General features: G+C 40.1%; 1 protein-coding gene across 1 annotated transcript in view; it reads right to left on the bottom strand.

Moving 5' to 3' along the window:
• Positions 1–4795: 4795 nt before the first annotated feature.
• Positions 4796–14554, bottom strand: part of LOC124144276 (protein Wnt-16-like) — a 52698-nt gene continuing 42939 nt past the window's right edge. The window contains exon 4 of the mRNA XM_046513610.2: positions 4796–6048. Coding sequence (XP_046369566.1) covers positions 5584–6048 — 465 coding nt within the window. The 3' untranslated portion in view covers positions 4796–5583. The remainder of the gene's footprint in view (positions 6049–14554) is intronic.

Here is a 14554-nt window from a genome sequence, read left to right as displayed (position 1 = left end):
TTGGGTTTTAAACGTAAAGTGATAAACTGCACTTGCTGCAGCAGAAACGGAGTGAGTGTGAGAGTGAGTTGGGTTTTAACGCAAAGTGTTAAACTGCACTTGCTGCAGCAGATGCTGTGAGTAAGTATTAGAGTGAGTTGGGTTTAAACGCGGAATGATAAACTGCACTTGCTGCAGCAGATGCTATGAGTGAGTGTGAGAGTGAGTTGGGTTTAACGCCGCATTGGAAATAATTTCAGTTACATCACGGTGTTTTGCAGCTTGGAGAAAGAGCCATGATAACAATTGGGTCCAATCTGGTATTCGAACTCACGATCTCTGGATCCGTTCACAGTTAAGGGAGGTAACTGCAGGGTGAATTGCGGCGCCCTAGACAACTGGTTCAGTCCTTGAAGAAGACAGTTTCCCCTTTGTCATGTATGATGGTCACCATTTTGTGCTTTGGTTCGGCTATCCTCAAATGACCCGTGAAGATCCGGGGTAGAATAGGTCTTCAGCAACCAATGCTTGTCGTAAGAGGCGACTTACGGGATCGGGTGGTCGCTGACTTAGTTGATGCATGTCATTGTATCCCATTTGCGTGGATCGATGCTCATTATGTCAATCACTGGATTGTCTGGTCCCAGGATAGTGAGTGCGGTGTTGGGTTTAAGCCGCTTTGAACAGTATACAGTTAGATCACATTAACCTAATGAACAGGTAGCGTCTTTTGGTGTTGCAGCTGCACAACCCTTCCATTAGAGCTGCCAGATTGCCGGCCCACGTGGGTATCCCGGAACAGAATAGGCTCTGAACGAGCCGACTAAAATAGTGTTTACAGTAGTCGTAATCTGGCCGACTGTGTATTAACGAGCACTGGCGGCGTGGGTCATTGCTTATAGCTCATACTGTCAACCACTAGTTATAGCCCATCTCAAACTCGATTATTTAATGTGGCGTAATATTCGTGTAACATTCATAATGGTCTCTAGCAGATGTACAGAGTAAAAATAAAAAATGCAACAAAGAGGGTTTGGGTGATCCTGGCACAGTCAAGCTGGTAAGGCTCATCATCAGCTCAGGTCCTTTGTCCCCTCTACACGCAGCCCAGACAGCGAATAGTGACTGCTCCCAGGAAGCGTTGCCAAGTCAAAGCCACCCAGAACTTTTCGGAGAATGTGAAGACATCCCAACAATGCAGCCTTCTGCATTACACAGATTGTCAGAAGGGCTGTATTCCTTGTAGCTAACCCGGGTACTCTCCCAATGTCAATCAACAGATTTGGAGGTACCAAACATGAGGCATCGAGAACAATGGGCATTCGGACAACTTGGTAATTGGGATGCAAGCGTGGGATTTCGAAAGTGAGGTCCGCATATTTGCCATGTTTTTTCTGAATCTTGTCAATCACATAAGTGACAGAATTCAATAATATAAATAATTTCATGGATTTATCAAAAAGGACAAGATAAGGTCTGTTGGCCTGGATAGGTCTGAGGTTGTATACGGGCCTATTAAGAAGAATTTTGTATTTATCCTTTTCCATGACGCCCTCTACATAGTCTGGGCCGTACCATGGATGAACCTCTGTGTCAAAACCACAAGCATCGCGAAGACGGTAATAAAAGGTTCGAGCCACGTCATCATGTCGCCTAGGATACAGTGTTAGTGCCCAAGCTGGGGATCAGCTGACAATGTGTTCGACAGTCTCATTAAATTCATTGCTTATTCTACATTTCATGTGTACATTTTGATGCAACAAAACACATATTGACGGTTTCGGTGACTGGTCCTGAGCAGCAGTTTTTTCACCAGCCGACTTCATCCAAGCGATGCAGGGTTGCCGACCTTCTTAACGCTCTACACATGGACTCGATGCAGTGGTCGCTCAGATAGCCTCTCGTCTGGGCCTATTTGATATGGCACTTCGTTTGGTTGACACTCATTTCCGTACCGCCCAGCAGTACAGAATCATCAACAAAATCAACATTGACTTTCAGATTATGTGCCACATTATTATAATATTTATTTTCACTAAATAGATTATAATTATTATTTCTAGTAGGAAATGTCGCAATGAAAACATTACGTGTTTTGCTATGCAGTGAATTCTGTTGAAAAGAACGGTATAGCTCCAAATGAACTCGTCAGGATTAGCATTTAGTGTCGAGTCGTATATCTTTCCACATGATCGACAGACTCATCGTAACAGGCCTGTGTATGTCGGCTGCGTCACTGATATGCAATGAAGGTCCTTAGACTTTCCATTGAAGACCGCATTTTAGCCCTTAGCCATATCGTGGGTTGTTACTTCAAACCAAATTTGTCAAAAGAGAATTCTTTTGTGTTAATTGTACTCATGTTTAAAAGGACGTTTCAAGTTGTTTAAGCTTGTAACTCACATGTTTGTCGTAAATGGGTGACATATTTGAGGCCGAAAGCCTCTCCGCAGATGTCGTGCATTCTTCTCTTGGATCAAGTATGGCGGAATGGGTGGCCTAGTGGTTTAAGGACTTCGAAGTGGCATTTTATTCCAATGCAACCGACGCTTTGCCATGTCTCGTTTCTTCATATGTATGTAATATGAAACGCTGTTAATCAGTACTTTGCCATTCCAAGTGCAATCGTTAGTTTGAATAACGAATTGTTCGTACCATTCACAATGTATAGACTCTGAATCGCCCGGAAGCCGGTGTTTCCTGATTCATGGGGTTCGAACTAACGGGATTTCTCTGTGTATCGAGTGACTGTCAATCGTTTGAGTTGTATGTCATCAGAATCGATGCCTGAAGAGGGGAAGTATATGATACAGGCTGCAACAGGGATATAGTTTCCTTACCCCCATCTGTGGATCCGATCAAGGCGTGTTTGGGACGTGGAGTAGATATTTCCATCAACAAACCGCAGAGACGCTCGTAAACCTGACTCAACCCTGCCGACAAGTGAAGCGGCTTAAGGAATCTCAACTCGGAAAACAGAACGGAATTCACCTGATAGGGAATATTAAATGGAATTCAAATAAACTCACTGGCGTAATCTCCGAACACCACTGGGCTGAATGCGGCAGTAAAAGTTGGAAGGGTATTTTACCACCTGTATGCAAGATGGCGAATTTTGTTTTTAACAAATTACCTTATCAGTTAAAATGTAGAGCGCCTTACCCTGTGCATTGACATAGCATACGCTGTTTTTGTCTTCATAATGGTTCCCCCAATTTATGTAAAAGGGTATCGTAAAATGTGTTTCCTCTGTCATTTTGTGTTCAACTCTATTTTTAATGAAAGCATAGCCTAAATTTCTTTTTAACAAATTCACGATGCGGCCTTTACCGATATTCTCTATTTGTTAATTTTAACCTATAATGATGCATAGGAAGACTTGTCACTTGTTGGCGACTCAGTGTAACCCATTAATTTCATATGTAGACGTTCGACATTTTGCAGCATACACGTATGTTTAAGTATTTATAAATCAGGTCTTTTTACAGGTGTTCCGGTATACAATGTGTGAACATCAAAACTAATTCATTTGATGATAGATTTTCAACACACTACCTAAGGCAAATAACACCTTGCTTGTGTCACCTATCGCTCGTATTTTACGATACACCCTTCGTTTTCTGCTCTATATGGATGTTGTATTGGGTGGAGTGTATGCTGAAAGTTGAATATTGTTTTTGATATTTTTATGAAATCGTGTGCTTAGTCTTCACCACCAAAAATATTCCCTAAAATATGCGTGATCCCTAACTTGTTTTGTTCTGTATATGTATGTTTCCCCATCTACTGGCCTTACCTAAAGCCACGGAGAAACAGGAGTATGGGAACTGATTCCATGTTAGGAACACAAAAATGTGTTCACATAAAAAAGTTCATTATGCAAACATAGAAGTATAAATCTCCTAATTTACAGTTTGTACAATATAAAGAAATAAATACAAACTGCCGGGAAACTAGATATGAGAATTTATTCTCAATGTCGATTCCATGTCTAGTTGATAAGTTACAGATACAATAATAAGCATTTTGATTGAAGGGAAAGACCCAGTTATGTATACACGTCCACGTTTCTTTACTTGTAACTCGCCCTCATCTGTGGGTTTCAGTGTGTTGGATTTCTCATACAGAAACAATCGTACTCATTGAAGTACTTGTCTCCAGATAAACCAGTAGGTGTGCCAGTTGTGAAGCGTCAGGGATATAACTCAACGCTGTTCCGAGATAACTTGTGTAACATTCAAGTACCTTTGCACTGACAGAAACCTTCAGCTCAAAAACATTCGTAGATAACGATATTCACTATACTCAGTCGCCCTTATATGTAAAATGGGCATGGAATGCCCAGTGGGCAGAAGATGTGAAGATGCTAGGTTCCGCTTTATGTTGGTTCGAATCTCAGAATCGATTCGATTAGGGCCCGACCGTTTGATATTCTTGAGGTGCCTGAAATTTTGTATTTCAGCTACAGACGGAAAACCAGGTATTTGTATTCATTAAAACTATGGGCCTATTTTTTTATTTGTAAACTACATCTTGCAATAATGTATTTCTTGTGGCAGACAGTTATGTTTCAACTAAAGCATAATTATTTTTTCAAGCATTTTCTGTGACAATTTATCATCAAATGGTCGGTCCCATATGAGCCTTTGTCTTTCAGTCATTGCCATATCCGTGCTCGTGGGTTTCACCAAAGTAAAATCATACCGTACCTTGTTTTACGCAACGGTAAACTGTTAAAGGCGACGTAATAATACATCCCAATTTGTTAAATTTTATCCCTGAGCTTCGGATCGCAAACAAACTAGTAATAAGCAAAAACGATAACGAACATTTAATTTTTCTATATTGAGCTCTATTTACAGGCAATATATAATATGATTTGCCAAGGTGACGTAAAACATACAGCCGGAGCCGGAGGACACTTGAAATATTAACAATGATTGAATAGAATGTTTACATCTTGTGAAATAAATAGCATGCTGGGAACATCGTAACACAGGACTACACACAATTATATTACAGCTGACTCGGACACACAACATCCGGTAGAAAGGTACGACGGGAAATATCAAATAATCTCCAAATTGTTTCTTCGTCCCACATCCGGGTCTACTGAACAGAGACATAAACTATGTCGACACAACGTACCATGTGTCAATGGTTTTGTCCGAGTATGAAATATGCATTGTTATACGATCAGGTTGTCGTCGAGTTTGGGATGTTACGCGCCTACAACAAACGTATTGCTAAAGTGAGTCTCACTCGCAACGACCTGAGGCAACAAGAATATTTTGCATAAATATCGTGTTTCTGCATTTTCTAATATCAGTTCAGTAACCACAGTCATAGCGTTTTACAAAACTACCCAGGGTTCCTTGCGAATATGTTACAGAATCTTCCTCTGCAATCACAAGAATCGGCACATATCACGTGGTATTCTTCCGCTTGTCACATGATCCAACGTCATTTCCTGTATATCATGTATTGCCGTCTCCCTTCCTGTAATTGCACTTGAATCCGTTCTTGAACACACCAAGCTACCATCTCCATACTGGACCATGGTGGACCCGTTTTGAATTAAGCCACATGTAGGGAGTAAGCGCATCACTTGCACGTATATAGGTCAATTTCCGTCTCACAGGTCTTACACTCAACGTAGCAACACCAGAAGAACTTACAATGACATCGTTCTACATATGTAACGACCTGGGTGTTATAGCCACGCCCACAGCATAGAAGATCACAACTGTCAGAACCCATCGACGTTCGATTGCACAGTCGACTATTGGTACCCAGAATTCCCCGCTTTAGGTCTTTCCGGCAGTAGTTGGGAGATTTGTGCATATATACTAGTTCTGTGGCGGTTATAGGCACTCTACGCTTAGACTTGTCACGGCGACGTAACCTTTTCCTGGACCTAGATGCAAGTCGAACAGATCCTTCATATCCGTTTTTTAACACATTTCCAACTTCTCGGAACGTTGGTAGCCCTCTCCAACATGTCTTCACTGCGCATGAGCCGGACACACCATGGCAGCGACACTTCTGTTTCATCAAAGTCTCCACCGCCTGTAAAGATGAACACATTGCACCATTAACAAATGAGGGCCACTGATACAAAGTATATAGTTTTAATATATACCACAATACACCTTTATGGGTGCCAGTCACTTATTGGCGTTTACTGTGACCCACCATCTAATATTCTTGGGGGGCTGAGATTTTTGTTCGAGATAGAACTCTTTTTGGTCACTCTTTCAAACACGCATTTATTTTCTCGTAAAGGAGGTGAGGTGAGGTGAGGTGAGGTGAGGTGAGGTGAGGTGAGGTGAAATTTGGTTTAACATCGCGTCCAAGATTATTGCACTTATATAGCGACGTGCATGTGTTTGTGTGGCTGCTTGTACTAGTCCGGACTGATGCCGATTTATAGTGCTAGCACACTGAGATACCATGCCGCAGTTTAACATGAATACCCCACTAAGACACAGTATACTGACTCCGAGCCGACCAGTCCTTGATTAAGCCCCTTAATGCCGAGCGCCAGACAGGGTAACAACAAGTACCATCTTTTAACGTCTTTTGGTATGACGCGGTCGGGGATCGAACCTCGGACCTTCCGCTCTCCGGGCGGACGCTCTACCACTAGACCACGGAGGCGGTCTCTCGTAAAGGAGTCGAACATTTAATTGTTTTCCCATGTTTCACAATATCCAATATCCACTAATAATAATAGTTTTGTTAATTTAAATAATTCTTTTGGTGGTGGTGGTGGCGATGAGCTAAAACTTGAGGGCAAATGCACGCTTTATCCACTATGCTTCCCACCAGATTTGAGAGATGACAGCTAGTCTTAACTCAGAATGATTAAATATATTCTTCTCTGATTAGTGTTCGTGTCTTGTAAGCAAATTCAGGCATATCGGCGAGCGTCTTTCAGTACGAGACACGAGCTAGAAACGACGAGGCATTGGTGAAGAGAAAGGCATTCACGTTTATTTCAAAGACGTCACAGTGTACTGATGTCTTCATGTGGTAGAAATAACTGCAAGCAAGGCGACTAAGTTTGTAGATCTATTAAGCTCACACAATAGAAGATTCAATGTCTAATACTGGTGTGTGTAATGTTCCCTGTGCACTTTCATAATTCGATGCCCGATTTCCTCACCAGATGCTGTCTTTTCATGAACTTTAATCTTTCGAAGCCGCCACTATCATCGAAAGCCAATTGCAAAAAGCATAGACAATCTCAATTCAATTCTCAACTCATACCAAAACGACTCTGGACGCCTATAAAATGAAATCTAATCAAAAGTATCTAATCACGTGATTGGTGCTTCGTAATTTGATTAGGCAGTTCCAAACTACATTTTGACCACTAATGCATTGTGTCCATAAACTCTAACGAGTATCGGCTCCAAAGCTTAAAACGCTGCTAAAACTACGTTTCATTGAACCCCATGAATTAATGAGAAGGCAACGCAATGCCGCTTCTAGCTGATTAAGCAGTGTGTATATTGCTGCGAGATTGCTTAATACCTTAGAGTTCCTGGCAAAGAAATAGTGCCCGTGGGAGTCGGATGGAGACAATACAGGGAGCAAAGAGGTTCTTAACGCTCCGTGGTAACGCAATATTGAAATAGAGTAACTTTTCGGATGGATTAAGAAGGAACTTGCTTTGGTCGACTGCTTTATTGAAAAACTGTCTGGACAAATCCTTCTTGTCAACGTCAAGTAGATGAAACATCTTTTTAGACTTTAGTTTTTAAGGTTAAACTTAGAGTTTGTTCATAATTAATTTGAATAATAAGTTCAATTCTTAAGGTTTGTGTTTATAACATCTCAATACCGACTTCTTAAACTCGAGTTAAACCCCGAATCTTTGAAATTGGATTGTTTTCAATAATAATTGATGATATGTTAACGCTGAGTTGTAAAGAAAGGTATCATTTGCAACACTAGGGTGTGGTCTCAAACCACGTGTTGTAGCTGAAGTATGATCGTTATTACAATGTTCGGCACGCAATACATGATATTTTGTGGTATTTGCTATTTATTCGCTGAAGTCGAGTGTATATTTTGTGATACAATACCTGCGCCACGCCAGCACATAGCAACATGAGTTAATATCACACATAACAACATGGCTGACTTCAAAGAGAGGCTCACTTCCGCATTGTATCGGAAGTGGCAGGGGTGACGTCTCCAGGGTGATGTATGAAGATCATATCGCCCCTCACGTACATAAGGTTTTTGGGGCGCAGCACAAATGGTATTGTGTTTCACATCGGTATGGAATTATTAGTTGCTGTTTTGATCATGTAAAGTATTTTCGGCGAGTAACGTATAAAAATACCTCAAATTACCCTCATAGAAATCCTAGTTATTTTTATTGAATCAGTTTGAAACACTGAACCGGACTCCGAGGGCTAACCCCTCATACCAATCAACAGAAATGCAAATAGCGTCCCATCTGGAACCCGCATGACTGATATATGCTTTTTATTAAGTAAGGTCATGAGAAGTAAAATCAATGTTCCTCATTTAGGCTTAGAAAAGTCGTAGCACTAAGATCAATTTGTGGAACTGTCCCCAGGTGAAAATGTTATTTTATTTCCTCCAGTTTTAGCAGGCAGAAGACCATGGTGACATAATTAAGGATCGTGGAATATGTTTCTATGATTGTCAGCACCATATCCGTGTTCGTAGGTTTCACCAAATTAGTAAACGTCTAGATCTAAGAACTACGTCACTTCTTGCTTTTCTCCCATATTCAAGGTGACACGCCGTTATATAACTGGAATAGTGGTGTTAAACCCAACTCACTCACTCACTTAATTAAGGCCCTGAAAGGATAACTGTCCGTTAAAATCCGTACAACCTTGAAATAAAAACGTGTTTTTTCCGGACCAATGCGGATGCCCTGTTTTACGTCCTGATGTAATGACCGTGTCAGCATGATGCATGATTTAGGTTGACCTTCCACAACGATATCTAAACACCTGACACTGAACGTTTGTGACGTTTATACAATCCTACACAGATGAATAAATGCAGTTATGGTTGCCAATGCCAAAGTACAGTAGGAAATAACAAAGTTGGGTTTAACGCCGCCTTGAAGGTAAGTTTACTTCCATGGCGTCTCATCCTATAGAACTAAGGAGCATAGCCCAAACTGACCAAGGTCGAAGACATTTTCCTCTTGTAACGAGCGGCGTTGTACAATGCCATCCTTGCGCTAAGGTGATCGGAGCTCCCATACCTTAACATAGACTTACAACAGTCGTAGCGCTAATGTTGTTTTTTAGAGCTGTATGGTGCTGACAGACCAAGGATAGTTGAACACAGCTGAGATCTGAACCCATAATCAACGGGTGCAGAGCGGCAACTCTGTACAATTGTAGCTACATAGACGATGGTGCAGCCATGCCCAGTTACACCAAATGCAAATATGTTTAAGTAACTGGCTAGTGAAAGGTGATATTGGTTTCCTGACCCGTTCGTCATTTGAGACGCCATATGCATGTAATAAAATGGCATTGATAGCCATGATACATGCAAATAAACCCACGAACAATTTTTTTAAGTTCTGTCTGTTATAATTAGTTTTTGGGAACATTGTCGGTCCGATTCAATGTAATGTTATTAAAAATGCATACGAACTCATTATGTTACGAGAGTTATTAATTTTTAATCATAATCCTCTAATCAGACATGAAACCTATAAAATGGTCTCCAATAGGACGTCGATCCTTGCATCCGTGTCTCGAAGGACCACGCGAGACTAAGCACAGAACAAGAATCAACGTGTTTTGACTATGAGATTCTCATCCGCCATTAATCTTTCACAGGCAGAATTTAACAGCCCCGGTGAGAGTTCACTTTTCTATTGACTTCTTTGCCAAGTGAAACAGCAAACCCGTGTATAGGTTAGCTGTAATAGCATGTAACAGTTACAGTACTCTTGGGAGATCTGGCAGAGTCATTGTCGTGGACATGTGCTCTCTGCTTCTTCGCCAGAGCGAGCCTTCTACCGAAAGAAATACATAATCATGAAGTATTAACGGAGTTTTATGTTGAACTAACGACATAGAAGATTTGTTAAATATTTTGGCAAATAATAATGCGGGTGTCTTTTCCTTGAAGACAAAAGACATCTGGTAACCATGATCCCGCATAGAACATCAGCCAGCGTTACGAGAAGTTCAGATCTAAGAACAACCCATTGGTTGCATGGTTATTTTCGTATGCTAGAAGGACAAGGTGATAAAAGTTCCACATGCATCTGTAAATACGTAAAACGCTGTATGGCATGTTCGTTGTGAAAACCCCTTTCTGGTGTATGGCTATGTGATACTACTCAAAGAGAAACTGTGATTCACGGTCTGTTGCCCATTGCAGTATTTGTCTAGACGTTCTAATTAATGTGTTGTGAAAAACAAAGACATTGTCTCCGTGTAATTAGAGTAACCATTCACGACTATATCTTATACATAAGAAAATATGAGTTAGGAACCAACCATTTCATTACCATCGTATTGTTTTATATGTATTTTGTGGAAGGAGGAACAGTCCATTTGCAAATGTTTTAGCACATCCCGCATGTCCTGCGAACAATTTAAATATTTTGGTAAGACCTGAGGACAAGTTACTCATCCCACACCACTACCTAAATAACAAATGGTCGGTCCCTTAGCAGACACACAAACTGATGTTTGAAAGAGTTAAACCAAATTTGCTAGACTGAAATCTGTCCCGAGAATGAATGTCCATAGACTGTGATAGACCATGAAGCTGGATGAATGCTCAAATAGTATGCAATAACTTTCAGTTACATTATATTTTGTGTTACTTCTCTGGACTATGCGTCACATCACCTACTGTAAGTTTCCAACTCATTTACAATTTTGTTTTGTCAGAGTGAGTGAGTATGATTTTACGTCATTTTTAGCAATATTTCGGCAGTATCACGGCGGGGGACACCACAAATGGGCTTCACACATTGTACCCATGTCGGGAATCGAACTCGGGTCTTCGGCGTGACGAGCGAATGCTTTAACCACAAGGCTACCCGACCGCTCCATTTTGTCAGATAATTGTTAAAAGAGAAAGAAAGATATCGATGCAGTAGGGCAAATAAACATGCCAGTTATATTTAAAATCTGTACCCCGACACCCATCGGAAGTCTAGCAGTAAAACAACTGAAAAGAAATTAGGAGAAAATAAATCAGTAGGGCATGTGAAAATATATGTGCAATGACCATGTGTGGTCCATGCCAGAAATGTCACAAACAGAATATTTTTTCATGATACTGAATGGGAAGAATAAAATTATTCACAAGTATTATGTGTGGTATTTCTACTATGCTGCCTTGAAATGTAATCAGAGTAACCTCTGGTATTATTATGCTTATTAGATTAAGTTAGTTTTACGCTGTCAGCGGCTTGGCAGTTAAACAGATATATAATCTTCAACTTAGTTTTTTCCACCTGCCAAGTCTCAATGGGTCTCTAATTTCAGGGTGCAGATTCACTTTACACCTCTCGCGAGATCCTACGAGATAACTCATGACAGGAGATGATGATAGGTGGGTTACATAGAAAATATGGTTGAAGATACCATTCATAGGATGCATGTAACACGAGTACATATGTCACATGAACTGGTATTCATTTCACACATTAGCATTGAAGTAACAACGTGTCACTTCTCATAGTGAGCGCAACTCTATAGTCAGACAGTCATCTAAATAAAACTATCCAGGGGACAACGTTCACAATCATATATGCAGGCCCACAACAAGTATAGTTGTTTTCATATATATCCCACGTTTCACAATAGAACGGTGTATATGGTTAAACTGTATGTGTCAGTGTGATATAAACACGTGTTAAAGGGGCAGATGATACACAAGAGGGTTGTGGGGTATCTCTTATTTCGTACAACAAACAGTATAACCCAGAAGACATCGACTCATATATCCTGCTAGCTTAGTGGATAATGCATTCGTTAATCGTGTCAGACATATGGTCAGCAATATAAGAATATATAGACAATATCGAATGAAACACATAAAAACAAGACACGTTCTTTTTGTGTAATCTTATACGATTAAAAACAATAATTTATTAAATTAAAGCAATAACCTCTTAATCTAAACGTTAAGGTATGAAATAGATAATCCGTGTGTATCGTAATAGAGTTATAGGTAGCGATTGTCGAAAAATCATTCCGATATTCACGAAACAAACTAATAAACTCCCCGAGACGAAAAAATATATAGGGTATTCCACCCAACTAATTGTATTTGATTGAGAATTACGGCTGACATGTTATCAGGCTTGAACATCTTCAAGCCAAATATCAGACCCATGGGAACTCGTAATTAATAATAATGTTCGATTTGGTCCCCGGTGATGTCAGTCATACAATGCTTGTTGTCATGGAACGGCATATTGCTTTCGCGTCCTTCTATTTTGTATGAACGTCTTCGCAGTTTTGTATCTGATTGAACAATATTTTGTGCAAGTAGCGGTTTTTCTGTGTCTGACATTAAACAAGAAGTACGGGAGAGATCGTACAGTCCTTCAGCGTATAACGGGGTAAATATATAGTTTCATTTTTAAATATTACTGACATTGACTTATCAATGTTATATGTAATGCCATATTGCTGTATTTCACATTTCAACATAAACATTCGTTTCAGTCGATTTATAAAAAACAGTCATGGGTAAAATAGGCTGCCTAATGATAGGGAAAATGTTCCGAGGTGAATCGCATGTGGTGTTTATAAAAAAATGCTAATATTCATTTGACAATTAAATGCTATAATTTGTCAGGCCACCATTGTGTATTTCACATTTTCAAATGAAAGTGACCATGGATCACATTAGCAGCACTATACATATTAGTCATTGGTAAAATATTCAATTTAATGATGGGAAAAATGTTCCGAGGGGAATGTAATAGAGCGTCTATAATGCTCTTGTCCGTCTCGTATGATACTGGTCTCCGTCAACCTATTCCGGGGCCACCGGTGGGCATTGTAAGAACAGGTTAATGTGTTTGGCTACTTTTGTGTGCATTGAAATAGTAGAAGAATTTGCATTCTGTCTGGCTGGGGCATAAATCAGGCAGACTGTGCCTAGTTTAGCCCGTGAAAGCCCAACACAGCGAGAACTGGGGACAGTTCACTGCTCCAGTGTTTACGCTTAAAGACCACGCTCCTCCAGGTTACATCGTAAAATGGGATTGAGAATAGAAGAATTATCTGACAGAATGCTAACGTATTACTCTATAAATACCTGCATTTTTAGTTATTCAATTCCCGGTTTTACTAGCTCAAAAAGGCTTGGCTTGGGGTCTTAACAGATAGCTAGTCGTAAAGTTGGTGAGAAACCTACTTTCTGGTTTGCGTGTTTGCCCTTCTGTGTAGCATCCCGCATCACATGTTTCATGTTTGTAGAGAATGCGAATCACGTTCGCAGCATGTATGAAACAAGGATATAAGCACCAAGCACTTTCCTTTATATTTACACAGATAATAATCTATTACATGCTCATAACTTAGAATGTCAATGAGTTAATATTATGAATATTTTAACATTTATCTTCTACTTTTGAAAACACTTTGTGTATAATGATGCTGAAGTGTATATATGTATATTGAAATATATATGCTTTACAATATGTTTAACCGTAGTGAGTCTGAAAAGAAAACGTCATTCGTGCATGTACTTCATTCGTAAGTAAATGTCCTTTAGAAGCACGGACTAAACGATGCACCTTGCAGGCCCCATTCATTATATTTCTCAGGTAGGATATGACACGGCATTGACAGTTATTCCCTCCTACCTATCCATAGATCACAACCCTATCATACGACATAATCCTCACCATTCAAAACTTTCGGAGCCATAGTTAGTTTTCTTTATTTCCCTATGCTAGTGATTGGTAGTTCGTCAAAAGAGACGTGCCATCTTGTCACGTTCATTACAATACGTACGGTTGCGGGAGCTAATGATGCATATTAAAGCTGTCAAATGTCATGCCTGATTCCTATGGTTGAACGAAGAGTTTTACATGGTTTGTTACACTCCTCCTTCTAATGTAAATGTGATGTATGCTATGGCTGCCACCTTCATACATAGACTGCGATCTTGCACTGTGTGTTCATATCAGTAATGAAACCATTTGAACGGAGTTCTCGTAATGAACGCCTAAGATCTATGAATAAAACTGTCTTATTTATTTTGCACCTGTATGTCATATGATTTTTCGCAAAAGAAACAAACTATAGTGAGTGAGTGAGTGAGTGAGTGAGTGAGTGAGTGAGTTTAGGTTAACGCAACTTTGAACAGTATTCCAGTTCTATCATGTCGTGTCAGCTTAATAAGGAGAAAAATCTATTGTTGTTGACCATCGTTACTGTAACCAAAACGGTATATTTCAGCTGTTTCTATTTCACTCGCTTTTTACCTTTGAAACGGCGAATCATGGAAAAGCAGTATTGTTCATTTCAAGCAGTATGTACAAATTCCTGAAAATAACCGTCGGAAGGCGAGGTTTTCG

This window comes from Haliotis rufescens, unplaced genomic scaffold (genome assembly GCF_023055435.1).
Source record: "Haliotis rufescens isolate VD_foot unplaced genomic scaffold, xgHalRufe1.0.p SCAF_16, whole genome shotgun sequence".
NCBI classification, from domain to species: Eukaryota; Metazoa; Mollusca; class Gastropoda; order Lepetellida; family Haliotidae; genus Haliotis; species Haliotis rufescens.
This window is presented reverse-complemented; position numbering and strand designations above follow the sequence as displayed.